The 27,772-nt window shown below is 34.0% G+C and overlaps 5 protein-coding genes and 1 long non-coding RNA gene across 24 annotated transcripts in view; 4 read left to right on the top strand and 2 right to left on the bottom strand.

The window, feature by feature from the left end:
* Positions 1–326: 326 nt before the first annotated feature.
* LOC17896061 (LOB domain-containing protein 40) lies at positions 327–1,556 on the bottom strand. The gene is made up of 2 exons (XM_006301245.2): positions 1,234–1,556; positions 327–1,101 (listed from the first exon to the last, which is right to left on the bottom strand). The coding sequence occupies exons 1-2, from the start codon at positions 1,421–1,423 to the stop codon at positions 584–586; spliced, it is 708 nt and encodes a 235-aa protein (XP_006301307.1). The 5' UTR covers positions 1,424–1,556; the 3' UTR covers positions 327–583.
* A 4,555-nt stretch (positions 1,557–6,111) lies between these two features.
* LOC111831891 lies at positions 6,112–13,102 on the top strand. 15 transcript variants are annotated; one of them, XR_002834990.1, is made up of 23 exons: positions 6,112–6,208; positions 6,837–6,909; positions 7,001–7,607; positions 7,822–7,905; positions 8,108–8,176; positions 8,338–8,421; positions 8,509–8,635; positions 8,726–8,814; positions 8,902–8,960; positions 9,083–9,163; positions 9,240–9,621; positions 9,726–10,354; positions 10,562–10,730; positions 10,816–10,908; positions 11,044–11,085; positions 11,186–11,421; positions 11,583–11,676; positions 11,771–11,899; positions 11,988–12,043; positions 12,188–12,287; positions 12,389–12,429; positions 12,506–12,614; positions 12,699–13,101. It is a non-coding gene; the product is annotated as an uncharacterized LOC111831891 (long non-coding RNA). The 15 variants fall into 15 exon arrangements; XR_002834999.1 differs by having other exon boundaries at positions 7,001–7,905; positions 9,726–9,804; positions 10,301–10,354; XR_002834997.1 differs by having other exon boundaries at positions 7,001–7,905; positions 9,726–9,827; positions 10,301–10,354.
* Positions 13,103–13,131: 29 nt separating this feature from the next.
* Positions 13,132–18,987, top strand: LOC17896364 (LRR receptor-like serine/threonine-protein kinase FLS2). 4 transcript variants are annotated; one of them, XM_023787442.1, is made up of 7 exons: positions 13,132–15,162; positions 15,291–15,419; positions 15,497–15,728; positions 15,956–16,111; positions 16,219–16,293; positions 16,437–16,511; positions 16,617–18,987. In XM_023787442.1, exons 2-7 carry the CDS (start codon positions 15,348–15,350, stop codon positions 18,788–18,790), a joined length of 2,784 nt encoding a protein of 927 aa, XP_023643210.1. In that variant the 5' UTR covers positions 13,132–15,162; positions 15,291–15,347; the 3' UTR covers positions 18,791–18,987. The 4 variants fall into 4 exon arrangements, with proteins under 4 accessions (XP_023643210.1, XP_023643211.1, XP_023643212.1 ...); XM_023787443.1 differs by having other exon boundaries at positions 15,122–15,162; positions 15,296–15,419; XM_023787444.1 differs by having other exon boundaries at positions 15,123–15,728; positions 16,617–17,969; positions 18,141–18,987.
* Positions 18,988–20,614: 1,627 nt separating this feature from the next.
* LOC17895103 (ribulose bisphosphate carboxylase small chain 1B, chloroplastic) lies at positions 20,615–21,628 on the top strand. Of its 2 annotated transcripts, none has more exons than XM_023787545.1 (3): positions 20,615–20,829; positions 20,931–21,058; positions 21,163–21,274. In XM_023787545.1, exons 1-3 carry the CDS (start codon positions 20,659–20,661, stop codon positions 21,272–21,274), a joined length of 411 nt encoding a protein of 136 aa, XP_023643313.1. In that variant the 5' UTR covers positions 20,615–20,658. The 2 variants fall into 2 exon arrangements, with proteins under 2 accessions (XP_023643313.1, XP_006302885.1); XM_006302823.2 differs by having other exon boundaries at positions 20,618–20,829; positions 20,931–21,065; positions 21,163–21,628.
* A 1,457-nt stretch (positions 21,629–23,085) lies between these two features.
* LOC17895271 (protein ABA DEFICIENT 4, chloroplastic) lies at positions 23,086–24,813 on the top strand. The gene is made up of 6 exons (XM_006302724.2): positions 23,086–23,317; positions 23,616–23,790; positions 23,886–23,986; positions 24,078–24,206; positions 24,300–24,388; positions 24,482–24,813. The coding sequence occupies exons 1-6, from the start codon at positions 23,267–23,269 to the stop codon at positions 24,612–24,614; spliced, it is 678 nt and encodes a 225-aa protein (XP_006302786.1). The 5' UTR covers positions 23,086–23,266; the 3' UTR covers positions 24,615–24,813.
* A 1,235-nt stretch (positions 24,814–26,048) lies between these two features.
* LOC17895185 (mannose-6-phosphate isomerase 2) overlaps positions 26,049–27,772 on the bottom strand; it is a 2,373-nt gene continuing 649 nt past the window's right edge. Inside the window, exons 2-4 of the mRNA XM_006303060.2 lie at positions 27,419–27,586; positions 26,696–27,175; positions 26,049–26,569 (exon numbers count right to left, since the gene is read on the bottom strand). Of these exons, the coding sequence (XP_006303122.2) occupies positions 26,252–26,569; positions 26,696–27,175; positions 27,419–27,586 (966 nt within the window). The 3' untranslated portion in view covers positions 26,049–26,251. The remainder of the gene's footprint in view (positions 26,570–26,695; positions 27,176–27,418; positions 27,587–27,772) is intronic.

Below are 27,772 nucleotides of genomic sequence, written 5' to 3'. Positions count from 1 at the left end.
ACTCGAATGAATTCTGAAACCAACGGAGCAAACATAAAGATCAGGAGAATCTTCGGTAACCCCCTCTCCTTGAGATATGAGTGTAAAGTGTAAACGAGAAGATAGAGATGGACAAATTAAAAACAAGGGTTCAAGTCCGAAAGAGTTGGGCCATGTTGTTTTGTTTGAATATACAATTCAACCCAATGAACGAAACTTATCTAATAAATGACTAAATCTATCTTCTTCTCTTGTCTTCTTCTCTTCTCTAACAAATTTACTACACATATAGCTGAGTCATTCGGTAACGGTTCATACATACAAAAGGGCTTTTTGAGACTCAAAAGTAAAAACAATTCACCATCAAGCAACCTAGATTTTTCTTTTGTATTTGATCCCAAAGATTTCTAAAAAGAGCAAATTTTGTTAAGACCTCTACACATTTATGAAGAACTAACAAACATGCAAAGAAAAAGAAAAAAACACAAAACAAAGAGAAGAGAGAGATTCGTTAATCTCTATTTGTACACCTAAAACTCAACAACAAAACTTGTTACTAATAAGACCAGGCCAAAAAAAAAAGAAGAAGAAGCAAAAGCACCATTCACTCACTGCACACGAGTCCGAGCTCAATCTTACACGTGTCCTCGTCCTCACTCGTGCCACACCTCTCCAACTTTCTTTTCTTCATCGGCACCACCACGTGACTCCCACGTGCCAAAGGCTCTAACCCCAAAGTCAGCTCAAGCCCGATCCAAGTCTTTGGTTCCTCCGTCGTCGTACCTTCAGACGACACTGGCGACTCATGACTAAGCGATGACTCGTGGCTCTGTGACCTCACGTTTCTCTCTTCCTTGCATGCACCACGGCTCCGTCTCTTCACGCTCTCCTCCTTGCTTGACACGTGTCTTATGTCACAAAGCTTGTTGTTGTTGTTATAAGGAGGAGCTTGACCCGTAACAGCCGCGTCAAAAGCTATCGGAGTCACCGGAGAGCCTCTCATCACCGCCTCCACCGCCGCTTGACAAAGATGCCAATTTCCAGACCACAATAACCCGACTGATCCATATATCGGATTCACAATCCTCCCGCATGCTTCATACAACAATGACCTAAATATTGCTACACAATCAAAAAAAAAAAATCAAGAACACATCATTAGTTGCATGCTAGAGAAAGAAACAAAAAAGATGCATGTGCTTCACAACCTATAACAAGTAAAACATAACACAAGAGATGGTTTTAAATAAATACCAGGACGGAGATGGTCAGGACCGGTGTTGAGGAGGTTCATGAGACCAGCACGGCCGTAGAATTTTGCGAGGAAGACAGTGGCGTTGGCTTGAGATTCAGCGGATTTGATCCATTGAAGACAAGGCCTTATGCTACAGTTTTCACTACAGCCTTTACGAAGAACTCGACATCCATTACAGCTCATACGCATTTTTAGAGAGGGGGAACAGTAAAAAGATATTAAAGGGTTTTGTGTTTGGGTTTGAGGGGAAGTACAGTACGGGTCAGATCTTCGAAGAAGGAAGAGGTATTTAAGAGGGAGAAGCTGATGGGTTTGGTCGGAGAGATCATAACAATTAAACAAGGGTCGGACTTTGTCGTCTTGTTTGTGACGTGTAGTTTTGCTCTTAAAAAAAATCAAAGTAATAAATTATGTATGATTTTTAAAGAGAAACTTTTTTAAAAAAGGCCGATAGATTATTTTTGTGGATTTTATGAATTTATGAAGTAAATGACAAGAATAAGAAATTTTATTTAGCTAAGTGAAAATTTGTTATATTGTAATCAGCATATGACAAAAAAAAAAAACTACATTTAAATCATCAAAATGTATAGCCATATAATAACTATCGCAAACTTCCTATACCAAAATATAGAGATTTAAAAATAAAAAAACATATAGAGATTTATATAATTAATGAAACGTATTAAAACCTGTTATAGAAATTATTTACACTTTCCGCAACATTATGTTTACTTTTTTTCTTTAATATGATTCTTTTCGTCCATTCTTAAGTTTATTCAAACATGAATTTGCTGTCAATTACTAAATTTTCATGGTTTCTAGAATGAAATTTTTTTAATAACTACGAATTGAGAGTAATACCATATGCTATATATATTATGCTTTTGAGTTTTGTTTGTCTCGTCCTCTCATTCGTAGCTCGTGGATCGTTCATCGACCAAACCAGTCAATATGTTTTGTTAAAATTGGGTTTTACATCTGACCGCAGTTTGTTTTTTATTATCACCAAGACCGTTTAATGTTCGGCGATTAAATATAATGGAATTTGCCAAATTTTTGGAGAGGGTGATAGAATCTGAAAACGAAACTATTTAGTCTATTACAAAGAGGAGAAAATGGTAAATAAAAGAGAGGTTCGAACTTCAAAGTTCGCATGCAAAGCGAGAGAAAAAAAGTGTGATCGCGGCGTGGCGGAGACATTGTGGTAACAGAGTTTGGTCGAATCGCCACATTTTACATTATGTAGCTCCATACATTAATTATGATCATTAACATAAAGACTTATCTATACTAATTAATGGAATCACTTTTAACTAATAGTGGTACGTAGAATATTTCACTCTTTATCTAATTAATAATGTCAATGTTTATTGGTTAGATTCGATCGGTAGTTTGCTTTTTTCATTAAAACAACCGGCATTGAATAATGGCGATGTCTAACCTAACTTGTGTTACTACTTCTCTTCAATTAAAATATAACACACACAATGCAATATTTTTGGAAATGTCTATAGGATGAACTAGGTATAATGCTACAAATATATGCTAGTGTATATATTTACATATAAAAAATGTCTATTTAACGTACATCAACAGATTAAATATGAAAAACCATTGTTCTTATAAAATTAATTATGATTTCAAACCGATTGGAAGAAACATAACCAATAGTTTGAGTTCTATTGATTCAGTTTATTTATATTCAGTTCGGTTGAAATATACATAACTAAAGATTCAGAGTTTCCTCTAACTATTTTTTTTTATAATCTATATGGTTTTTGATATAATAATTTTGTTCAAACTCGTCTATATATGTTTGGACCAGTTTTGTTTTGTTTTTCTTTCAACTATTGGATCAGTTTGGACAAAGTTGTAAATTTTGGGACACCTAAATAAATGGTGAGAAACGGACAGAAAGGAACAACCAACAAGTGTAGAACAAACTGACAGAAGATAATAAATATTGTTTTATAACTTATATACTATAGTAATATTAATCAAACTTGACGTAACCTCAAATTTTTTTTTCCGATAACTGAGGTAGTAGTTAGTAATATAATTATATAAGTCACGACTCAAAAAAAAAAAAAAGACAATTAAGACAAATGTAGGAACTAAACCAGTTTCGCATAATATTCTCTATGGGCATAAAATAGACAGTTTTCGAGTTATTTCTGGTCAACGTGGTTTTGGATTGGAGTTATTCTTCTCACTCTCGAATTTATTTTGCATTGACTAAAATACACTGATTATAATCTAAGTACCATTGTTAAGCAAAAAAAAAAATAACCCAATTATTTAAGTTGGATCGGCTTTGCAAATCTAAAGAAAGTGGTGGAATCATTAATTCTAAACATTGGCATTAACTCTTTCTAGTTTATTTAGTCGACCGACCTTTTCACATAGTTGACTTCGATTATCTCATCCCTAAGTCCCTAACTACTTAACATAATCATGCGACCAAAAAAAAAAAACTAAAACAAAGCATGGACACGATTATCTTTACTTCAACTAATCATACGAACAATCAACTATTAGACGACTCTATTAGAATTAGACTGTAGGCTCTAATTGTCTAGAATTCCCATTTAGTTACTAAGGAAAACATATTATAGCATATGATGTGATGTACTCATTTGCGATCGATAATCATGACAAAGAACAAAAAATAATGGCTCCTCCAAAAATAAAGAGAGTCTATTATGAAATAGATTTGCAAATTGTTTCAGGAAATTTAGAACTCCTGTAAATTTCTAATATAATTAAATGAATAAAACTTGTTGTAACTCTTAATTATAAATATAATCAATGGTACATTAGTACATATATAAGTGCAATATACACTTTTTACATGCTTAAATAGGCCGTATTGATAAACAAAATTACAAAACTGATGATGAGCCGAAAATATCATATTTCTATAAAATGATTGATATATAGACAGAGATCATATGATAATTCATTAAAAAGCAAATTCTTAGGTATACGGGTTGAAAAAATAGATGCATACAAAAATACAAACATACGATTATATTTATACGAATACATTTTTCGTCGTGTTGTAATAAACAAATGAATACAAAAGTATATTAATTGATAAAATAAAGAAAATTCGAGCTAGCTAGGTTCATCTGAAAGAAACAAGACCCAACGTGAAGTCTTCCTTTTTTTGTTTATCAAATTATCTCTATCTCCCGAATTCTATCAAAAGTGAAAATTAGAAAAGTCCAAAACTAGGACTAAAAACAAACCCATGAATGTGTAAAATAAGAAAGCTAATGAACTCTTGTTGATGATACATTGAACTGAAAAAAAGATAGACAAATGGAGGAGAGATAGGTTAAGATGCCATGCAAAAATGTCCAAAAACTTTTTTTAATATTAAGCAAAAAAAAAAAAGAAGAGGAAAGTGCCAAAAGAAAATATAGGGTTTGGTGTTCATATGAATGCGCGTGATCGTATTTGTTCGTCTTCGATTTTTAAAATTGTTGGATGAAACTATATTCTATATATCTTCCAATCACTTCCATAATTTTAGGAGAAAACACAAAACAATATATTAAAGATAACAAATGAACGATGATAATACGAATCCAGGGACTCGCGTTTTCCATGGTTTTTGGAATTTTGTGGGCTAAACCTTCAAACGAAGGAAACTGGGATTAAAATTTATATAAAATGTAGTTTCTGTCTTCACTAGCCCATAAAATTAGTTGACAAAATGGTTTAACTAACAATTTTTTTTTTTTGTCAGCGAAATTCGATTTTTCATATAAATATGTGCTTTCAATAATTATTTTTGACCGCGATCGTAATTCCTTTTTTCGTCTTTTTGTATTTGTTAATTTTTATAAATTACGAACACAAAACGATATTTATAAAAAAAAATTAATAACAAAAATGATATCTAAGAAACTTTTTGAATAATAGAATATATTTTTATTAGTTTGGATATGTCCGATAAGTAACTAAAGTCGATATAAATCAGTTTATTATATATTTAATAAAGATATCATTAATTATTAGTGTTTTAAGTGATTTTAATACCCTAAGTTATTCTAACTAAAAATTCATAAAATAATTTTTATTTGTAATTTTCCATTCATGTAAAAAATATTTTCTCTTCTTTTTAATTTAATTTTTATTTTATCTATAATTGACTCAATATCGTCAGGTAAACACATGTCATATACAAAACCTATAATAAACTCAAAGTATCAAATCCAACCATGGGGATTTTTACAAAAATCCTAGAGCTTACCTTTTTTGCAAGTTTCATTTTTTTTGTCAATTCTGGATTTGAGGACTTAAAGTTTTAAAGAAGAATAAAAGTTTTGTGCTTTAAAATGAAAGAGAACATTGACAAAAAAAAAAAAAAAAAAAAAAACGTTGACAAATAATAACGTAACATTGACTTGATAGACACGTTTTGGCCAAATGAAAGAGATAGTATAAGTTTATGTTTCCATTTGCTAAAAGTAATATGGTATTTATTGTACCAAAACTAAAGTTAGATTTTTTTTTTTTTTTGTATAATTGAAAGTCGGGGATTTAATAGCCAAAACCCAAAATCAACACACTTGAATAATTATTAACGAAAATTAAAAGTTTTTCAGTTTTTTTTGGGTGAGTTACGTTAAATCAAATTTCAAATTTGGAATTATACAAGGGAACTAGTATGTTTTTGGAGCCACTTTTCCAAATTCAAATTAATCATTCGCCACGTGTGCATAAAGCAAGAAGCCAGCTTCGGTTAGCAAGTGGCAAAAATGGTAAATAAATGTAAATTTACAGGGTAAAGTCTATATTTATTTCATAATTAGTATTTTTATTTGCTTAATATCGCAAATTCGCAACGGTGTAATCATTTTGAATTCGCTCTCTCACTCTAAAACCTCCTTCATCTTCATCGTTCGTCTCTGTTGTTTTTTCTTCTGGGGAAACCTTCTTCGTCGATCGTCTCTGTTTAAGGTAAGCTTAATTTTTCTACGAACCTTTTCGATTCCTGTTCGATCTCAATGGAGATCGTCGCGAGTTTCGAATCGTTGTTTCCATTTGAATGTTTGAATTCCGCGAATTTTCTTGAGATTTTTGGATTAATCAGAACGGATCATCGATTTTGAAATTGATTGCATTCTACTTCTGATGATGATTACTTAGTGCGCGCATCCATCTTCTTCCGATTTTTTTCAATTTGTTCATTTCTTATGATTATATGCTTTGTGTAATCGCCTTCTAATTAGGGTTTTACTTTGTATTTGTTTTTCGTTTTTTTCACTATGTGTTCATGTGAGTGAAAGTAACGAAATTAGGCTTTAACGAGATATCTTGGTTTGAAACAAGGAGGCGAAGATGCTTTTTCTTTATGCTTAGATACTTATTGTATTATGTTGTTGAATTGGGAATTCTAACTTTACTGTTGAAGCTTCTGAATGGTTGTAAAAGAAAAAGCTTGGATATTTCTTAGCAGCTTCTGTCATTGTATAGTTTTTTTTGGGGAATTAACAATCTTTAGGATCATAATCTTTGCTTTATCACTTATTTGTGAGTTTGTGAATGTATTTTGTTTCTGATATATGTTTCTGTTTGGTTACTGCAGTAATATTTGAGTTTCGAAAACTTTGGGTTACTCTATAAGAAGGTGCAGAAACAGGAATGCTCACCATCTCTAGGTAAGTTCTCACTCACATTTTTGTTGTAAGTCTCTGTGGTTAAAGTATTGTTGACTGTTACTGTTCTATTTCATTGTGGTTTTCTAAGCAGGAGCTCATACAAACAAAAGCAGAGTGTGGTTTTGTATAACCAAAGGGCTTTGACTCGGGCTCCATGTCTTCAATATATTTGTAAGTTACTTGATCAGCCATGGGGTAAGTAACTCAATCTCCTTCTCGTCTCATGTCTCTGCTCTCTTGCTTTATGAGTAGGTTCTTTATCGTGTTTATTTGTGTTTCATGGGCTAGGATTGCCTGACCTGTTTGGTTAAAACACCAAACTTGTAGTTTATAAAACCACAAAACACAGCACAACAAACAATCAAAAAGAAACCATTTAACTACACAAAAACACAAGCACAAACACACAAGAAAACATGAACACGTATACACAACACTCAAATCATAAACTTCACGTGCAGAAACAAAACTCAAATCCACAAAACAAAACACGTACACACAACACTCCAAACTTAAACCTCACGTGCAGAGAACAAAATTCAAATAGGCAAAACAAAAACACGAAACCACAATGCTTAAAACAAAAACTTCACGATCATAGAATGTAATTATTAGAATTGTGGTGTCAAGGTTTATAAGTTCAATGCAGATGACCGGCTATTGGTAAGCCTACAGAAAAATGAATATACGAGTGTCAGGTATTATCTTGATCACCACAGTTCGTATATCTACATTATGTTTTCTCATGTTACAGTGTCTTTGTCAACCATAGCCGTTATAGTCTTATTGATTGAACATTAATCTATTGGCTTGAATGGTCTATTAAACATTGAGAGGAAGCAAACTTATGATCAATCTGCTTTAAATTTCACTTTTTGAGTCTAAAGTGAAATCAATTTGACATATGTGCAGGGTTTTTTTATTGGTGGCGAGGAGAGACTTAGCCGCTTTAATGGATATCTCTCTGAACTGGCTACAGCAGCATTCGTCTGCAAGGTAAGTCCTTGAGCTTACCATGTTTCTCTGTTTTATTTACTCCTTGTTGCATTATACGTTTATAGTTGTAGTTGTCATTGCAACACTGTTCAAAATTTCATAATTAAAGTTTTCTTTTTTTTGTCGAATAAATTCCTTATGTTCTGGCATCAACGATCTCTTTCATGTTCTTGCTATTGATTATTACAATGATTTGGCAAAGATCTTGGAAAAAATGGCTTTGCAAGATATGGTTGGAGTTTTCTACATTTTTCTCGGATATCTTTTGAAGGTATGTATACTAGCTGCAGACATGTTTGTTCAATTGAAAACCACTTATTTTAAAATGTATAATATAGAACCAACTATGTTATGTGAAGATTAGTCAAAGATTGGTCATGATTTTCGTAACTAGATGTAAAAAATATTTCTTTTGATTCAATTTATTTGCAGGAACAATGATCATGTTGCAATTCTATGGAGAACGAGATCAATCCCAACCTTTCTATTCAAGAGTTTAATCTGCACCAAATCAAGGTTCTCTATCTTCTATATGATATTTAAAATTCTGTGATTAGAATTATTTTCTTTGCTCTACCATATATAAACTCTTTCACATTCTAGTTAGAGGACAAGCGGTACAGCTAGAGGCTATAACTATATGATTGTGAGAGGTGTCTTGGAAAATGGCTCCGTTTTGCTGGTCTTTGTGTACTGATTTCTACATTTTGTCTTGGACATCTTCTAAAAGGTATCTACATCTCTTCTGAAAGTATCTGCTTGAAGTGGACTATTCATTTCATAAGCCATAATGACATGATTGTGTTTGGGCAACGTTTAGGTGCTACTGATCCGTAAGCTGACAACTTTATTTGATGGTATTCATGCCAAACTTTGCGAATCATTTAATTTTTTGGATTTAGCATCAAGGTGAATTTATTATTGTCTTCATTCTCAGGCTTAACTGCTTTAATAGATTTGGAAATCAGTTACGATCTTCATCCTATATATTTGTAGGCACTGGTTTGGCTTTTGGACATTGCATTGTTTTGCTTGGGTTCGGATTCGATGATAAGGTGGCTTAGATCACTTTAACATGTTTTCACATATACAATATGTACTTCATGTTATAGGTTCTTACTCTTAAATGCATTAATATGAGTTATTTTTAACAACTGAGTATTCTATCATGTTATAGGTTCAAGAGTGAGCTGCGGTTTTCAAATTTAACTATAAAGGCTTCGAGAAAGTGGCCAAAACATCGTTTGGACTAGATGATGTAAGATTTTTAGTAACTTTAATACTCTGCATAGTTTGTGGTTTTGTATGTTCTTATTCAAGTTCACTCTCTACAGAACTCTTGCTAGATGAATTCAAGAGAAGGGAGCTTTGAGGAGCAAAAAAAAAAACTGAGGACTCGCTTCCATAACAAAGATTGAACGAAGATGGGCTCAATTAGGGAAGTGGCTTAACTCTCTCTTTCTCTCTCTATTCTATACATCATGCATAAGTCCACTTTTAGGATAACACAAGTAGACTGCGACACAACAAAGCATTATTCTTGACAACATTAGAGCTGTGGGTTAAAGCACCATCACTTGTTTGTGAGTTTGTGAATGCTATTTTGTTTCTGATATTTGTATTTTTTTTTTTGGTAACTGCAGTAAAATTTGAGTTTCAAAAACTGTTGGTTACTTTATAAGAGGGTGCAGAAACAGGAATGCTCACCATGTCTAGGTAAGTAGTCATCTATCTAAGATTGAGCGTAACATGTTTTAAAATTATATGGTTAAAGTTTTCTTGACTGTTATTGTTCTATTTCTTTGTGTTTTTCTAAGCAGGAGCTCATGCAAACAAAAGCAGAATGAGATTTTTTAGAACCAAAGGGATTTAACTCGGTTTCATGTAATCACTATATATGTAAGTTCCCTGATCATCCATGGGTAAGTAAGTCAATCTCCCTCTTGTCCCTTTTCCCTACTCTCTAGCTTTGTGAATAAGTTCTTTATAATCGTGTTTTATGGGATGGGATTGCCTGACCTGTTTGGTTAAAACACCAAACTTGCAGTTTATAAAAACACAAAACACAGCACAACAAACAATCCAAACGAAAACATATAACTACATTACACAAAAACACAAACTCAAAACACAAGAAAACATGAACACGTATACACAACAACACTCAAATCATAAACATCACGTGCATAAACAAAACTCAAATAGACAAAACAAAAACACAAAAACACGTAAGCTCAACACTCCAAACATAAACCTCACGTGCAGAGACAAAATATTCAAATAGGAAAAACAAAAACACCAAAAACACAACACTAGACAAAAATACACGATCATAGACCACAATTCGTAGAACTGCAGTGTCAAGGTTTATAAGCTATGTGTTTGGAATCAAAAGTTCAATGCAGATGACCTTGGGGAAGCCTACAACAAAGGAATATACGAGTGTCAGGTATTATCTTGATCACCACGATTCATATATCATATTCGACATTCTTTTCCTAGTTGTTATAGTCTTTGTCAAGCATAGCTGTTATAGTCTTCTAGTGAAATACGTCTTATTGATTGCACATTGATCCATTGGCTTTAATGGTCTATCAATCTGCTTTGAATTTCACTTTTTTGAGTCTAAAGTGAAATCAATTTGACTCATGTCCAGGACATTAGGATTTTCTATTGGTGGCGAGGAGAGAATTAGCCGCTTCAATGGATATCTCTCTAAACTGGCTACAGCAGCGTTCGTCTGCTTGAGCTTACCATGTTTTTATAAGCGGCATGATATTGTTGGAAATTTTTAATAGAGATGGAATTGGGACTATGGTAGCAAGGTATATACTACTGTTTTCAATTGCAAAAGTTTTATCTTTCATACAAAAGCTATTGACCCGTCATGTCACATTGACATATATGAAGGAACCCAGAGGTCAAAGGGGAAGATCTTTCTGGAATTAGACAAATAAGAAAACGTCTGGATGAATTTGGAACTCACTCAAAACTAATGAGAAGGTTAGCATGAGGTTTCACTTTTTATTGTTTTGGTGTTTAGCTACTGCGACTTTAGGGTTCATTGTAACACTGTTAAAAACTTAATGTTTAGAGTTTACTTCTAATGTTTTTTATTTTCAAATTTTACCTTGGCAGGAGCTCATAGAATCAAACTATGACATAAATTTATTGAAAAAGGTGTGAATAATGGAGCAGCTTGAGTGTAGAAACTGTAGGTACTAAATAGTCGTCACTTTAATACATTTACAGCAGCACTGATATTATTGTAATTATGCAGGGAAAAATTTCCAGTTGTCTGACTTACTTCATGGATAAGCACCAAAACAAGGCTTTCTATTTTTTAATTTTCAACATTTTTTGTTGAATAAGTCCTCATGTTCTGGCAGCTACGAACTCTATCATGTTATTGCTATTAATTATCTCTATGATTTGACAGAGGTCTAGGAAAAAATGGCTTTGCATGCTATGATTAGAGTTCTTATTTCTAAGTTTTATCGTGGATATCGTTTAAAGGTATGTACTAGTTACAAACATGTTTGTTCGATTGAAATCCAATTATTTAAATATGTATAATATAGAACCAATTATGTTACTGGGAAGATTGGAAAGAACGGTCATGGTTTTTGTATCTGGAAAAGCAAATTAATATGGCCTTTGGTTCAATTTATTTGCAGGAACAATGATCATGTTGCTATTCTGCAGAGAACGACATCGATTCCAACCCTTCTTTTCGAGAGTTCAATCTTTAGGGATGTGCACGGAATTGAGGTTCTCTATTCTCTATCGTCTATATGATATTTTTAATTCTGTGATTTGAACAATTTTAATTGCTCTAGCATATATGAAATCTTACACATTCTAGGTAGAGGACAAGCGTTACATGTAGATGTATATTTACATGAGTGTTAGAGATGTCTTGGGGACAATGGCTCTGCTTTGCTGGTCTTGGAGTGTGCTGATTTCTACATTTTTTCTTAGATATCTTCTGAAGGTATCTATATCTCTTCTGAGTATCTGCTTGAAGTAAACTATTCATATCATAAGCCATAATGACATGATTGTGTTTGGGCAACGTTTAGGTGCTACTGATCTGGAAGCTAGCCACTGTATTTGATGGGAAATTCTCTATGAATGGGTAATCATGTCAAACTTTGCTAATCATTTAAATTTTTGGATTTACCATCAATGGAATTTATTGTCTTTATTCTCAAGCTTATCTGCTGTAATAGATTTGGACAATAATTATAGTTTTCAATTCTTTATTCTTTTTTATTTGTAGGCGCTGGTTTGGCTTTTGGCCATTCCATTGTTTTGCTTGGGTTCGGATTCGATAATAAGGTGGCTTAGATCACTTTAACATGTTTTCATTCACCTATTTGGTACGTACCTCATCACACCTTACTCTTAAATGCAACTGAGAATTTTCTGTCATGTTATAGACTCAAGAGTGTGCTGCGGTTTTTTTATTTTTACTGTAAAGACTTCAAAAAAGTGGCCAAAACATCGCTCGGACTAGATGATGTAAGATTTTCAGTAACTTTAATACTCTGCATAGTTTGTGGTTTTGTATGTTCTTATTCAAATGCACTCTCTACAGAACTCTTGCTAGATAAATTCAAGAGAAGGGAACTTTGAGGAGCAAACAATAAAAACTGATGACTCGCTCCATAACAAAGATTGTCCGAAGATGGACTCGAAATGAGGAAGTGACGTAACTTTCTCTTTCTCTCTCTATTCTATACATTATGCATACTTATTTGCCTTATTCACTCTTGTCAATTCTCTTGTAGGGTGAAATCAAGAGAGAACAAAGAAGGTGCTCTAGTGAAGTGCTCTCTCTCTCTCTCTCTCTCTCCCTCTCTCTCTTTCCTCAAATCTCTTAATTCTATAGTCCGCACTCCGCACACTAAAACACCACAAAGTAAACAAACAACAAACTCAACACTCGTAACAAAAACTTCACATGCACGAAACTAAAATACACAATACAAACACAACAAAACAAATACACCACAAACAACAAACTCAACACACGTAACAAAATACTTCACATGCACGAAACTAAATACACAATACAAATTACACAACAAGACAAATACACGTCAAGTGACGCACGCAAATCAACAAAATTTTTACATACAATAGGCACGTCAAAACTAAACACAACACAAATTTGGACGTCACAAAACTCACAAATAAGAAAATAAATAAAACAACATGAAAAAAAATCATTACCCAATCACAACAAATTCCTTAATTGTGGGTTAAATGTAGCCCTTACTTCCTTATGTTCGAAAGAGTTTTGTCGAGTAATTTCATATATTTCAACTTTCAAGCATCATTTATCTTTGTTTTGTTTAATATGGGCAATTCTCGTTAATATCACAAAAATAAGTTTTGTTTCCAAATTTAGCACATACTCCACAAAGTTCCAAAGATAGCGCTATATTTCATGATTAAACTTTCAAAATTAAATTCTAAACTTTACACACTAAACCCTACCTCTTAAAAAATTTATACCCTAAATGTAAAATAGTCGACTTTGACATTAAACAAAAATTCTAAAAATTAGTGTTTTATGGTAATTTATGGAGTGTGTGTTATAATTATCTAAAATACTTAGTTTACTGCTATTTGAGGGTATTTCTTTTTTTTGCAAAAGAAAATATTTAGAAAAAGAATTATTGAACCGAAAAAAGTTAAATAATTTAGTTAAACAAAAACTACAGCAACAAGAAAAAGGAATAAAGCTTTTTTAGCAACAGTAGCAGGATGAGCCATTGAAACATAAATGGCATACTCAAATTAATTACGACTTAAGAATTCTTAAGTTCTATAAAAATAAAATGGATTTATCTCAATTGGTGTCGAAATGAATTATCACCTGCGCTAAAGAATTATGAATATGATAAAATAACATCTTTGACACTTTTTTCCTTTTTTTTCTTTCTTTCTTTGACACTCTGTTATTCATCTTTTTATTAGTTAAGGAACACACAAATATAACATTTTTCAAAATAATTACGTTACATAAGATATCCGATTTTAGTTAATAGAGTATCTAAATTAAAAAAAACTAAACCAAACCATGGAGAGCCAAAACTGGAATAAAATTAACGTACTAATCGAATAGATGATAATTTAAGAACCAAACAAACTTAAACTGAATCATACCGTACCAGGAACCGAACGAATTTCCGAAAAAATGTATCATTAGTCCAAGCAGGGAGAAAAATATCTTCTAACTTCGAAGTTCTAACATAAAATTAGTCTAAGTCATTGTCACTGTCACATTGCGATCGTATCACCAGTTCACCACCATGGCCGCACAATTATCTCGATGATGGTACCCCTGATATGAGCAATCTTTTGTTACAACAATCAAATAAAAAAAATTAGTCAATTTATCAACATATGCATTATTTCCTGGTAGTAGTTAATACTGAACATATTTCCAATTTATGTTCCTATTGTTTTTAAAAAAAAATTCTTACTAGTTTAAGTTTTTTTTTTTTTTTTTTTTGGGCAAACTAAGATTTATATTTATCAATCATTCAATCTCCATTAATGGAGTACATGTTCCAAGGAAAGGACAACAAAGCCAAACCGGCTAAAAAGACCGTTGCTACGAGAACAAGACGGACAACATACAAGGAAAAGATAGGAGCAAACACCACACTTAATCCACTAAAGCCAAAGAAGGATCTCTCAATGCCAATAGTGCTAAAAAATGAAATGAAGCCGTGGGAGTTATAGAACACAAACTGTGATCTTATACCCGGGATTTAGATCGCAACAAGTGCAGATTTTACAATCATAAATCAGCTAGATGCAAAGGTGATAAGACACCGCATAGATGAGCCTGAAGATAGAATGAGCATCGAAGTTATGATCTTCGACGCCAACGTCCTTGCACCAATACCACTTGACCCAAGTAGAAATTTTGGGAGGATTACGTACTCCACAAAGGAGAAATCAACCAAATTCATAGAATTAAAAAAGGTGGTAGGTCGGAGCTCTTCTCCTCCTCGCCCGAAGAATCAGTTTGCTTTCAATGGACTAGTTTAAGTTACTTAAAAATATATATTTCTTAGGAAATTGATAGAATTAAAAGATGATGACCACATATTTTTCTATAGAGACTTTGACTTTATATGCCATAATAATGCCAACTTTGACTTATGGTACGACTCAAAGTAAACGATTGACGACAATGTAACGATCACTCACGACGACGACTAGGACCTCAACTTTGTAAGTATGCAATTATTTTTTGAACTTGGTGCGTTGTACTAAAACTTTGAAATTATTGTAAATGTGAATACACAATCACTTTGGGATAATCTTTCGTTTCCTTTTTTTCGTTTCGTTTGCAATGGAAGGGAAGGTGTTCTTGTGGCAATACTTTATATGGGTGATTTTACTGTTGGGGCAGATACATGGATACAAAAGCTGTACTGAGAAAGAAAGGATTGCTTTGCTCGAGATCAAGAAATATCTGGCTTCACATGGTATATATGACAGCCCCGACCTCTACTACCCTTTTCTCCCTGCTTGGACTAATGATACAAAGAACGATTGTTGTCAGTGGGAGGAGATCAACTGCGATCATAGAAGCGGACGGGTGACCGAGATCGCCTTTGGTACATTGAAGCTCAAGCAGAGTTTTCTCTTAAATCTTTCTTTACTGTATCCCTTTGAAGAAATACGAAGCTTGAACTTATCCGGGTCCAGATTCAGAGATTTATACCCGGACGAAGAAAGAGGATTACGTCAAGAAGGACTTAACCAGTTCAATGGCTTCTCTGATGATATTGAAGGTAAACCATGTTTTCTTTAGTGGTTAGGCTTTAACAATATTCTCATAGGGACTGTGATCTTTCCTTGCATTAGGGGTTGATATATATATTTTTTTTGTACATTAATTTTATGGTAAATGTGTCACATACTAAAGTGATTGGAGTGAGATATGTTATCATTATATATGCTTAGCAAGATTGTCTCGTACGCGTACGTTTACTAAAAAGAGAGACATTTACGTTTGCAGGTTATAAAAGTTTAAGGAGATTAAGGAACCTCGAGATTTTGGATCTCTCTTCAAATAAATTTAACAACAGCATCTTTCCTTTTCTTAGTGCTGCAACATCACTTATAACTCTGTCTCTTCGAAGCAACGACATGGGTGGCCCTTGTCCTGTCAACGGTGTGTTTCTTGATGATAAAGCTCTTTATAGATTCAGTCTTATTGTTTAGCTTAATATGACTTATTCCAGTGTGTAGCATTCTTAAATGTTTTGAAATCCATTTCAGAACTCAAGAATTTGACAAACTTGGAACTCTTGGATCTAAGTGATAACAGATTTAACGGCTCCATACCAGTACGAGGTAGTCCATAAATGCTAGTCTTTATTTTCTAGCTTAAAATTTGTATTCAATTCAAAAGCAATGTACACAACATTGTTAGACGATTTGTGTCATTTTTTAGATGAACATGATCTTATTAAAAGGTGTTTACTTTTGTATGGCAGAATTATCTTCCATGAGAAAGCTAAAAGCTTTGGATTTAAGTGATAATGAATTTTCTAGCTCAATGGAACTACAAGGTAAGCTTAATTAAATATTTACTTTTTGATTTTTGTTTTAATAAGAAGTTGTGATTTAATTCATGTTTATGAAAGTAACTTATCTTATGCATTTGATTAATGTAGGAATTTGCAAACTGAAGAATATGCAAGAGCTCGATCTAAGTCGAAACAAACTTGAAGGTCAGTTCCCCTTATGTTTAACTAGCCTTATTGGACTTCGAGTTCTTGATCTCTCATCGAACCAATTTAACGGGAAGCTACCATCTTCTCTCGGTAACCTCGAATCCCTTGAGTACTTATCATTGTTTGATAACAACTTCGAAGGCGTCTTCTCACTTAGTTCCCTAAGAAACCTCTCAAATCTTAGAGTGTTGAAATTTGGCTCAAAGTCCAACTCATTTCAAGTAGGGTTGGAAATTTCTTGGATGCCAAAATTTCAATTGAGTGTCATTGTACTACGATCCTGCAAGTTGGAGAAAGTTCCTCATTTTCTCCTACACCAAAAGGTTTTACGCCTAGTTGATCTCTCTGACAACAAAATATCAGGAGATTTTCCTTCTTGGCTATTGGAGAACAATACGAAACTCGATGTTTTGTTACTTCAGAATAATTCTCTTACGAGCTTTCAACTACCAAACTCTGCTCATAACCTTGGTTTCCTAGATGTGTCAGTTAATAAGTTCCATCATTTGTTTCCTGAGAATATCGGGTTGATACTTCCTGAGCTAGTGTTTTTCTATCTAGCTCATAACGGTTTTCAAGGAAATCTGGCATCATCTTTGGGTAACATGGAAAATATTTCCTATCTAGATGTGTCTCACAACAGTTTCCACGGGAAGCTACCACATAATTTTTTAGAGCATTGTGATTCCCTACAAGGCTTAAAGCTTTCACATAACAAACTAAGTGGAGAAGTTTTTTCAGAACCTACAACATTTCAAGGCCTAGAGACGTTGTCTATGGATAACAATCAGTTTACAGGAAAGATTGGGCAAGGTTTACAGAGCTTGACATCTTTGGAATATCTTGACATCTCGAAAAACAATCTCTCCGGTGTTATTCCAAGTTGGATTGGCGAATTTTCATTCTTATATGCACTACTGCTTTCAGACAACTCTTTGGAAGGTGAAATACCATTTTCACTATTCAACAGATCCTATTTTGGGCTATTAGACCTCTCATCAAACAGTTTATCTGGGCACATACCTCCTTTACACGTCAATCCTGGATTTGGAGTTGTTTTACTCCTTCAAGACAATAACTTATCAGGAGTTATTCCAAACTCGGTGCTAGAGTATGCCAATATACTTGATCTAAGCAATAATAGATTATCTGGGAATATTTCGGAGTACACCAACGCCCCAAACATCAGTATTCTGATTCTGCGGGGGAATGAGTTATCAGGTCGCATCCCTCGCCAGTTGTGTGGCCTAAGAAACATTCACCTTCTTGATCTTGCTAACAACAGACTAAATGGTACCATACCTTCATGTCTTAGCAATACATCATTTGGTTTGGGCAAAGAGAGTTCATTCTATTTTTATGATTTTAGTTTAGGTGACATGGTTGCGAGTTTCGAGCTTTCTTCTAATCTAGAACATGATTCCACTTCCTCGGAAAATGTTGGTAATTTTCTTCTTGTGCTAGACCCGTTTATTGCGAACACGAGGGAAACCACGAAGACGAGAATTGAATTTCTAACAAAACACCGATATGATGGTTACACGAGTGGAATTCTTGTATATTATTTTGGACTCGATCTTTCGGAAAATGAGTTGAGCGGTGAGATCCCACCAGAGCTTGGAGACTTTCTTCAACTACAATCTCTCAATCTTTCTCACAACAACTTATCAGGAGTGATACCAAAAAGCTTTTCAGGACTCAAGAATGTGGAAAGCCTTGATCTTTCCTACAACATATTACAAGGCCATATCCCAACGCAACTAACCGATTTAAACAGCTTAGCTGTTTTCAATCTTTCATACAACAACTTTTCAGGAATCATTCCACAAGGAAAACAGTTTAACACCTTTGATGCACAAAGCTACTTAGGTAATCCTCTTCTTTGTGGGAAACAAACCAACACAAGCTGCAACGGTTCTCAAGAACCGGATGAGGAAGTTGAAGACGATGAATCCACAATCTACATGATATATTTCTACTTTAGCTTTGCGGCAGCTTATGTGACAATACTTATTGGACTATTCACATCCCTCTCTTTTGATTCCCCTTGGAGTAGATCTTGGTTCTACAACGTTGATGTTTTCATCTACAAGGTGAGTAATCTATTGGGATGAATCTTTGTTGGTGACAGATTCTATGTATTATCCCCATATGTTTCTATAATTTATTGCTTTGTGTAATAGAACCAAAACATATCATCTGTTTGGTTCTTATGTATTGTCTTTTATCTTTGTATCCGAACAAATGTAATGTCTCAAACATATCGTTGTAAAATCTTCAATTTTTCATTCTTATACCATCTTTGTGTATGCCTCTCTTACAAGCTACTTAAAAAAACTATATGACCTATAGTGTCATATCTTGTACTAGTTACGTCTACTTTGTAATGCACAACAATTATTTATCAAAAACAAAATCTTCAGTTTTTCAGGAACTTACATAAAATAGTTTCAAGTTGTAATAGAGTGTACACACAAGAGTAGAAATAACTATTGAGAATGTTTTATTGTTGTTACTTTTTTATATATAGTGAAATGAATCAAAATGTTTTATTTTGTTGTAAAATGCATGTCTGCATATACTGTTCTTCACCCTCCTAAGTCCTAACAAGAGATTTTAAAAAGCAGAACCAAACAATCAGGTTTACTTTTCTTCTAGTTTCAATATAGAAATCTCATGATTGGTGCTGGCCTTAGGTAGTCTTCTCTTAAATGGTCTTCTGTGTCACTGGTCGTCGTTGATATGATCAAAGATGTTTAATCAAAACTGTTCCCTACAAAATTATAATACAAAGAAATTTCATAAGCTTACTTGCATAATTTATGGCTTGTCTCGTATAGTTTCAGTAACATTTTTGCATTTTCTATTGTATCGTCTCCTCGTCGACGGGTTTCTTGAAAAAGGGACATTAACCAATAATTCATCTTCTAAAGGACTCAATACGGTCTTTTTTTTTTTTTCCCAAAGATCCTACATTGTAAATTGAAAAAAAATATGAATTTGGCACCTAATAAGAAACATAGGTGATGATTTCAAGTAATCGGGCTTTCGACTATACATACATCTCCTTGAAGGTCATTGGACCAAAACCATATTCCATGGATTTCGATTGTGAGCCCAATAATTTAGTTGGTGAGATTTTATTAATCACTGGTTTGGCCAAAAAAATGATGGAAAAATATATAAATTTTTTTTTTAATAACTAAGAGGTTCTGGGCCGAAATCTATAAATTGTTTTAGATCCGGGACCAAAGCATATTATATGCTCTCGTCTCAAACGCTACTCGAACCGGCGATTTTTAAACATTTGTTAGACCATTTAAATTTAAGCATTCATATTTACATTTCCCATTTTATTCAATAACTAGACTATTCTAAATTTCTAATACTTTAACCAAAACTAAGATATATATTATAAAACAAAAGGTATGATTACTAAAAATTGACTTTCACAATAAAAATCCCTCTTTGCTGGCATACTTTCAAATAATTAATTTAGAAGATATCTTTCTATATATTTATGAATGCAAATCCAAGGTAAAAACCAAAAAAAAAGTAGTAAGTAATAAGTAAAAATATGAATCCCCCCAAAAGGGAAGTGACCAAAACCACCGGAAAGCAAAACGAGTACAAGCACCCACAACACCACCATCACACAATTTTCACACACACACACTCATAGATAACGATAAGATTTATCTTCCACGTGGCACTGTTCTAGCGTTACAAACCGATAAGGGTCTCTCAGGACCTTACCTTAGGCTTCTGTGGCCGTTACCAAGTGACTTAAAACCTCACACACACACACATATCCACACACTCATCATCCAACGGTCTAAATCCTTTCCCACTCAAGCCTCATGATTCCTCGACCCTACGATCACTCAAGTGATTGTTATCATTGTTATTATCATTATATATAGATGACCAAAGCACTAGACAGAACCTCAGTCACACAAAAGAGTAAAAGAGAAAGAACACAATGGCTTCCTCTATGCTCTCTTCCGCTACTATGGTTGCCTCCCCGGCTCAGGCCACTATGGTCGCTCCTTTCACCGGACTTAAGTCCTCCGCTGCTTTCCCTTCCACCCGCAAGGCCAACAACGACATTACTTCCATCACAAGCAACGGCGGAAGAGTTAGCTGCATGAAGGTCATACATCTTTTTTCTTCTTCTTCTTTCTTCTTCTTTCAAAGAACTTTTTTTCATTCGAATTACATGAACTCATATGTTGTTTTGTCTGAATCTCAAAGGTGTGGCCTCCGATCGGAAAGAAGAAGTTCGAGACTCTCTCTTACCTTCCTGACCTTTCCGAGGTCGAGTTGGGAAAGGAAGTTGACTACCTTCTCCGCAACAAGTGGATTCCCTGTGTCGAATTCGAGTTGGAGGTAACAAAAAACATAAACTAGCTTAGATCTTGGACTTTTGTTGTTGTTGTTGTTGTTGTGGTCGTAACATGTGTGGTTTGGTTTTTTTGTATTATAGAACGGGTTTGTGCACCGTGAGCACGGTAACACCCCCGGATACTACGATGGAAGGTACTGGACAATGTGGAAGCTACCCTTGTTCGGATGCACTGACTCAGCACAAGTGTTGAAGGAAGTTAACGAGTGCAAGAAGGAGTACCCTGAAGCCTTCATCAGGATCATCGGATTCGACAACACCCGTCAAGTGCAGTGCATCAGTTTCATTGCCTACAAGCCCCCTCGCTTCACCGATGCTTAATCTCTCTCTTTGCTTTGCTTTGTTTCTTGTAAAACATATCAAAAACTTTATCTCATCCCCTCCTCCACCTTTGATTTTATATCAATTTCTGCTTTTTCCTTTTTTTCTTTTTAATTTTTATCTAAAGTTTTAATTTCCGGATTTAACGTTTGTTTTCCGGTTTGCGAGACATTTTCTATCGGATTCTCAACTATCTGATGAAATAAATATGTAATGTTCTATAATATCTCTTGAATTTGAATTGCATATGAACATTAAAGAAAATAATAGGACAATGTGACTCAAAAAAAACATGAAAATTTACAAGTTGAAGAAACACATAAGATAGATTAGATCACACGATTAAGGAGGTTTGAGAGGTTTAGGCTAAACAATATCTTGAAGTAAAAGATGATGATGACCCACTTGAAATCTAGTGATGGAAACATAAGTGGATGTGCTTTCTTTAGGATAGGATTCTTGATAAGAGGTCTCGAATATTCATTTTTCACTTAAAAGAGTATATTCAAGGATCTTGTGGATCATATTATATATTTCCTCAATCAAATGACTTGGCCCAAGTTCACATATTTGAACTCTATAGTGTGAAATGTATAATTTGTAGTAATGTTGTTTAGGTACTTGTCGGAATAGGATAAGATATATGAGGCTTGTAAGAATTTGCGGTTTTTGAAGTTTATAGATATAGTAAAAGTTTTCAAATCAGAAAATATAATCAAAAACATTTTTATAAATTAAGGAAAAAATCTTTTACCATTTAATCTTAGTTTTGGTCGCCATCGAATACATCGAAATGCGAAAATCCCACAACAAGATTGAAAGATGCCACAAATTTGTTTTTATTTGTTGACTGAACAGTGTAAGTGGGAGTTACAAAAGAAAAGAAAAGAAAAACAAAATGGGTGGATCAAAAGGCCCATTAATTAAATTTTAAGTTATATACCAAATAGCCCACCCAAGTTATCTTACTTCATCCACTTTCTCAAGCAGTGAGTTATATATTTAGATTATTAGCCATTAACCACATCTCTATCTTATTTCTTGTTTAACAAAATTAATGGGAGCAACACCAACCTTTGTCTTTTTCTGAAACTAGACTTGTCTCTTGTCCACCTAAATTCACTTTCACTTCCATCTCCCTTTCACATAATGGCTCATATTGGCAACATCATATAAACGACGCGGTTGGCAACCGGCTCATTTGAGTTTTTACCATCTTTTTAACCATATCTTCTACTATTCGTTTCATACGTCTATTTCGATGGTTCATCTAATTAGTAACTAAGTTAACGAATGATTGAATCTCCAACCACTTTTAATTGTGTTACCAATCAAAGCCAATGCATATAAATTTTTTTTGATCAACATGTTGAATTCTCAATATATAACGATGATTCACTAAAAAATATTATCTGTTAAATATACTTATATACTAAAGTACTAAATGATATCTTTCATTGAAGTAAACCAATATTAAAAAAAAATGTAGTTTAAAACTTTAAAATGAAATCGAAAGGAATTGTTAACTTTTATACTAAAAAAAATAAGTGTAAATTATACGATGTCAAAAAAAAATGTCTAAATTATATTAAAAAGGAAAAGTGATAGTAAAAGATGAAAAATTTATAAAGAGGAGGACTGTATGAGCAAATAAAAAACGTGTTGCATATAATTGTGGACACACTGAGGAAGAAAGAGTGAAAGACAACTTTTTTCTTTCACCCTTCCACTTCCGTATTCAGTGGAAACAACACCTCTCAAACCATCATTACTCAGTGTTCCATCTATATATGGAGAGAGTTTGGTTAAGTTAGGTAATGAAGGATCAGGTTTTGGCAAAGGGTATTGAAGTTTTGAATCAAAGATGGTTTTTACTTCTCTCATTTCTCAGCCTTTCTCTTCTTCATCTCTCTCGGTACTCTTCTTTTATCTCCAAATCTCACTTATACTTTAGTGTTTGTGGATCTTTTGTCGGTTTAGATTCTGTGTTGAGGTTCTTACTATAGTTATAGATAACCTTAAAGTCTTTACCTTTTGACTCAATTTGGAGAATTTAATGGGTTTTGAATTGACCCTGATGTTTTTTTTTATATATCATTGAATTGACTTCTCCGTGGGTCACCTGTTTCAGAGAAACTCTGTTTCTATATGAAAGTTTCTGAATTTTTAAGAGATGAAGTAAAAAAAGTTCATTCTTTTTTGGTTGATTTCAGATGATGAAACGCAACATTACTGTTAAAAGATCGGATCTTTTTCTTGATTCTTCAAGAATTAGATTAGATAATCCTTGGAGCTTCGTTGGAGGATCAAGAATCTCTCTTCACCCCAATGTTTCATCGAATTCTTGCTCTGTAGTTTACAAGAAAGTCTTTGGCGTACAAGCTTCATGTAATGTGTCTCTCTCTGCACTTTCATTGAACTTAAAGCTTGAAACTTTGTCACTCATTTTTGTGGTTTTGATCTCTGATATGTTTATGTTGCAGTGTTGGCTACATCTCAGATTGCAAGTAGTGTGTTTGCAGTTGGAACAACCGCAGTTCTTCCCTTTTACACTCTTATGGTTGTAGCTCCAAAAGCTGAGATTGTAAGATTATATTTTCTTTCAAGTTTTGCAATTTATCGTGCAGACTCAAAGAATTTGGATCTAAATTGAGTATATATGTTTCTTTGTGCAGACCAAGAAGTGTATGGAGAGTAGCTTACCGTATATCGTCTTAGGCGTGTTATACGCGTATTTGTTATACCTTTCTTGGACACCCGAGACACTCAAGTACATGTTTTCTAGTAAATACATGTTGCCAGAGGTACTTTGCTTCCCTGAAACATTCGAAAACAAGCGTATAGTTTTTCTATGATAATGTATCATTGCAATTTCTAAAGTTTAATTTCATCTGCAGTTGTCGGGGATAGCAAAAATGTTCTCAAGTGAAATGACTCTTGCCTCTGCGTGGATTCATCTTCTTGTTGTCGATCTTTTCGCTGCCAGGTATATATATCCGGGCTTCTTCTTCTTCTCACCGGGTTCTGAATTTATCCGAACATGTTTCTTATAACGCGTGTTTTGGGTTTTCTCTTGTAGGCAAGTTTATAATGATGGTTTACTGAACCAGATCGAAACGAGGCATTCTGTTTCGCTTTGCCTTCTCTTCTGCCCGGTTGGAATCGTTTCGCATTGTGTAACCAAAGCTTTAACCAACAACCAGTGCAAGTAAACCTGCGATCTTGGTCTCTCATCGACTTTCTTTAACTTGCTTATAAAGATTTGGAATGATGGTTTTCATTGTACGCTTGTCTCGGATCAAAATTAAACATAAACTAGTTTGTAATGAAGTAAGTTGTTGACAGAATCAATGAGACCAAACAAGATTTGGAATGATGGTTTTATATAATCTTGCAGTAAGTTTACATCTTGAGAGTTTTTGCAGAATTTTGCAACTCGGAAACCTCCTCCTCTTCACATATACTACTAAACTAAAGATTTAAGTTCACCAAGTTTTTCAAATGTTAACATTAAGTACAAGATTTGATGTGAAAACACTAGTACGGTATTACCAGTCGAGTTCTTAAAAGTTGAGTTGAGTGGGTGAGTCATGTCCTCATCAGCAGATCAAGTGCTTTGAGACACGGGTTTACCTAATTTTGTTTGACTTAAGAGTGTGGACCATCATTGTCGCATATAATAAGTCCAACGTACGTGCACAAAGTGCCACCTTTGGTTCCCCCCAGATTTGGGATTGTTGGGTATGCATTTGATTTGGTTACTGAGGGATTCGTGGGAGGTTTGGTTCTAAAGGGCAGAGCCAAAGAGTACTAGATGAAAGTGTTTGAGGCTCTAAAGTCTGATGTGAGGATGTTTCATAGAGGATCAGGATCGTAACGTTTCCACGTTTTGCCATAACAGGGTTTGATTGATTGCAACATAAGTTATAATATGGGATGAGTCTTCATGGAGTGTATTTAATAGTCGTTAGAAAGCCATCATCACCACTGCATTTACTGTGAAGAAGATATATATACTCCATTTTACTCCATTAAAGAAGCTTCATCGTTTAACTTCAAGGCTCTTAGAGCATAAGATACCAAACATTGTGCTAATATACCTTTTTCAAGTCTAAGAGGTTTGCAATAACGATGCTCCTATATTATATATCGTACCAAACTACAATATGATAAAATCGATATCTTGATTCTATTTTTAGTAAAACTATACAAATTCACTTTTGAATAAGATTTCAAGACTACAAATGTTTGCTAAACTTTAATTTCTTGGAAAGATATTTACATTTTTTGTAAAGGAAAAAAAATTGCAAATTTCTTATCTATCTCAAAATGAAATATGTAAAGATAAATTCTTAGTTGACTATTGTGAGATTGTACATTATTACTTCAAAAGTACGATATAATTTAAACATATTTAAGAAATTTAGAACAACCCATAATTGTCAACTGATTTTTAAATGGAAATTCATAAAAGTTTCTCATATTACATTGAATTACCATAAACTCTATCATTTAATTGCCTTGACTTCTTGATTCATTATAGTTTGAGAGTAACAACCCCCAATATGTTGGTGAGAAAATGAAATACTTTTAAAATTGGGATAAATCTTTTACAATCATTTTACATATATTTTGTTTAACAAATATTGCACAAACAAAAATTCCAATAAAATAAAGTAAATATAAGAAAATAAACCCCTTGAGCTTTTAATTTGCAACAGGCCATTGGAGGGGATTACACATTAAACCACAGTTTCTACCAATTTAAAGATTTTGGTCTCTATGATTTGCTTATATATATGTAATATAGTAATTAGTATAGTTAATGTGCTTAAATATTTGTTTAGCCCTATAACGTTTGGAAGAATCTGCTGCTGACTCCAGCTCTGTAAAGCTTCATTACATCACTTTCTCCGGTTATGTGAATCTCGTTATGAGCTGGAACAAACAAAACATCTCCTTGGTTAACCAACAATTGAGTAGAACCGGTTTGTAATTTCCCTTCTCCTTCAATAACCAGATAAACCGAAGGACCCGGTACTGCCGGTAAAACCGTAGATCTTCCTAGAGGAAGTTCACAGTGATCAACTTCAAACTCATCAAATGGTGGTAGATACCTAGTAACGTAAGGAGTCAGAGGGAATCCTTTCAAAATCTCCGGGTACCCCTGAAAAAAATCCGATATACCGGTTAATCGATAAACCAAAACAATCTCGTATTTGGTTTACTAACAAAACCAAACGGTTAACGTGTAAAGAAAGTTATGAAAAGGTTAACGTGTAAAGAAAGTTACCAGTTTATAGGTAAGCATAGAGCAAAGGGTTTGAACATCGCGGTGTTTAGGAGTAAGACCAGCTCTAACAACGTTGTCTGAAGCCGCCATACACTCGATACAGTCGCCAGAGATATAAGCGTGTGGCTCGTTCGCGTCCAGATACAAAGCCTCTCCAGGATTAAGCTTGACATAGTTAAAGAAGAAGGCTGAGATCACACCAATGTCACCAGTGTACTGTTTCTCCAGTTCCAAAACTAACTTCTCTTTATCCGACAGTTCACGGTGTTTAGTCTCAGAGATCAGACGAATCTTCATACGAGATATCACTTGCTTTGTCTTGCTGCTTTTTGCAGACATCAACTGCGTGAAGATCAATCGAACAACGGATTTGATTCTTTCTTCGTCATCGTGTTCATGGACTTTGAAGATTTGACCTGCAGCTTTGCTTCCTACAAGCTCTGTAATCTCTGGTACATTGGCTATAACCTCCTTCAGCTCCTGATTCAACATAAGGTACAGAACCGGTTCAATTTAGCTTTGGCAGAACCAAATCAGAATCAACTTTATGTAACTCAAATGTGAACCATACCAAATCAAACCAGGAAATTGGTACGATACAGTTTCTTTAAACCAAACCGGATCTAGGGAAAACTTTATTGTTGATCTCAACCACAGACTGACACAAATGTTTTTTTGCAGAGAATGAGAGAGAGAGAGAGAGATCTGAAATGTGTAAAGTACCTTAAGAGATACAAAACCACAAAGGGCTTGGAAAGGAGTGACTGCGAGAGCAATCTCAGGCTTGTGGTTAGAATCTCTGTATAGTAGAGGCTCTTCTCTATGCAATTTCTCTGCTAATGACTTATTAGGATGTGCCTGAATCGATAATGCTTTCGTCACTGACAATACCTAAACAAAATTTCACATTTCAAACACTTTTAGATACAAATCTGTATGCTTTAAGTAAAGAAACAAGAAAAGCCCAAACTTTTAATAATATAAACAGAGTCAAAATCACAAAATGTATCATCATCATCAAAACAGAGCAAAGAAAACAGAGAAATTGACCATAAGATAGAATCTGTAAAATCCAAT

This window comes from Capsella rubella, unplaced genomic scaffold (genome assembly GCF_000375325.1).
Source record: "Capsella rubella cultivar Monte Gargano unplaced genomic scaffold, Caprub1_0 scaffold_2, whole genome shotgun sequence".
NCBI classification, from domain to species: domain Eukaryota; kingdom Viridiplantae; phylum Streptophyta; class Magnoliopsida; order Brassicales; family Brassicaceae; genus Capsella; species Capsella rubella.
The sequence above is the reverse complement of the archived record's forward strand: the minus strand, read 5'-3'. Positions and strand labels throughout refer to the sequence as shown.

Excerpts from the sequence above, each read along its gene's own strand:
- LOC17895103 (XM_006302823.2), top strand. The coding sequence starts at position 20,659 with ATGGCTTCCTCTATGCTCTCTTCCGCTACTATGGTTGCCTCCCCGGCT. Across the intron at positions 20,830-20,930 it reads GAAGAGTTAGCTGCATGAAG|GTGTGGCCTCCGATCGGAAA; the intron begins GTCATACATCTT and ends TGAATCTCAAAG. Across the intron at positions 21,066-21,162 it reads GTGTCGAATTCGAGTTGGAG|AACGGGTTTGTGCACCGTGA; the intron begins GTAACAAAAAAC and ends TTTGTATTATAG.
- LOC17896061 (XM_006301245.2), bottom strand. The coding sequence starts at position 1,423 with ATGCGTATGAGCTGTAATGGATGTCGAGTTCTTCGTAAAGGCTGTAGT. Across the intron at positions 1,102-1,233 it reads TCCTGACCATCTCCGTCCTG|CAATATTTAGGTCATTGTTG; the intron begins GTATTTATTTAA and ends TTGATTGTGTAG.
- LOC17895271 (XM_006302724.2), top strand. The coding sequence starts at position 23,267 with ATGGTTTTTACTTCTCTCATTTCTCAGCCTTTCTCTTCTTCATCTCTC. Across the intron at positions 23,791-23,885 it reads CTTTGGCGTACAAGCTTCAT|TGTTGGCTACATCTCAGATT; the intron begins GTAATGTGTCTC and ends TTTATGTTGCAG. Across the intron at positions 23,987-24,077 it reads TAGCTCCAAAAGCTGAGATT|ACCAAGAAGTGTATGGAGAG; the intron begins GTAAGATTATAT and ends TTCTTTGTGCAG.
- LOC17896364 (XM_006300618.2), top strand. The coding sequence starts at position 15,284 with ATGGAAGGGAAGGTGTTCTTGTGGCAATACTTTATATGGGTGATTTTA. Across the intron at positions 15,729-15,955 it reads CTTCTCTGATGATATTGAAG|GTTATAAAAGTTTAAGGAGA; the intron begins GTAAACCATGTT and ends TTACGTTTGCAG. Across the intron at positions 16,294-16,436 it reads CGGCTCCATACCAGTACGAG|AATTATCTTCCATGAGAAAG; the intron begins GTAGTCCATAAA and ends TTTGTATGGCAG.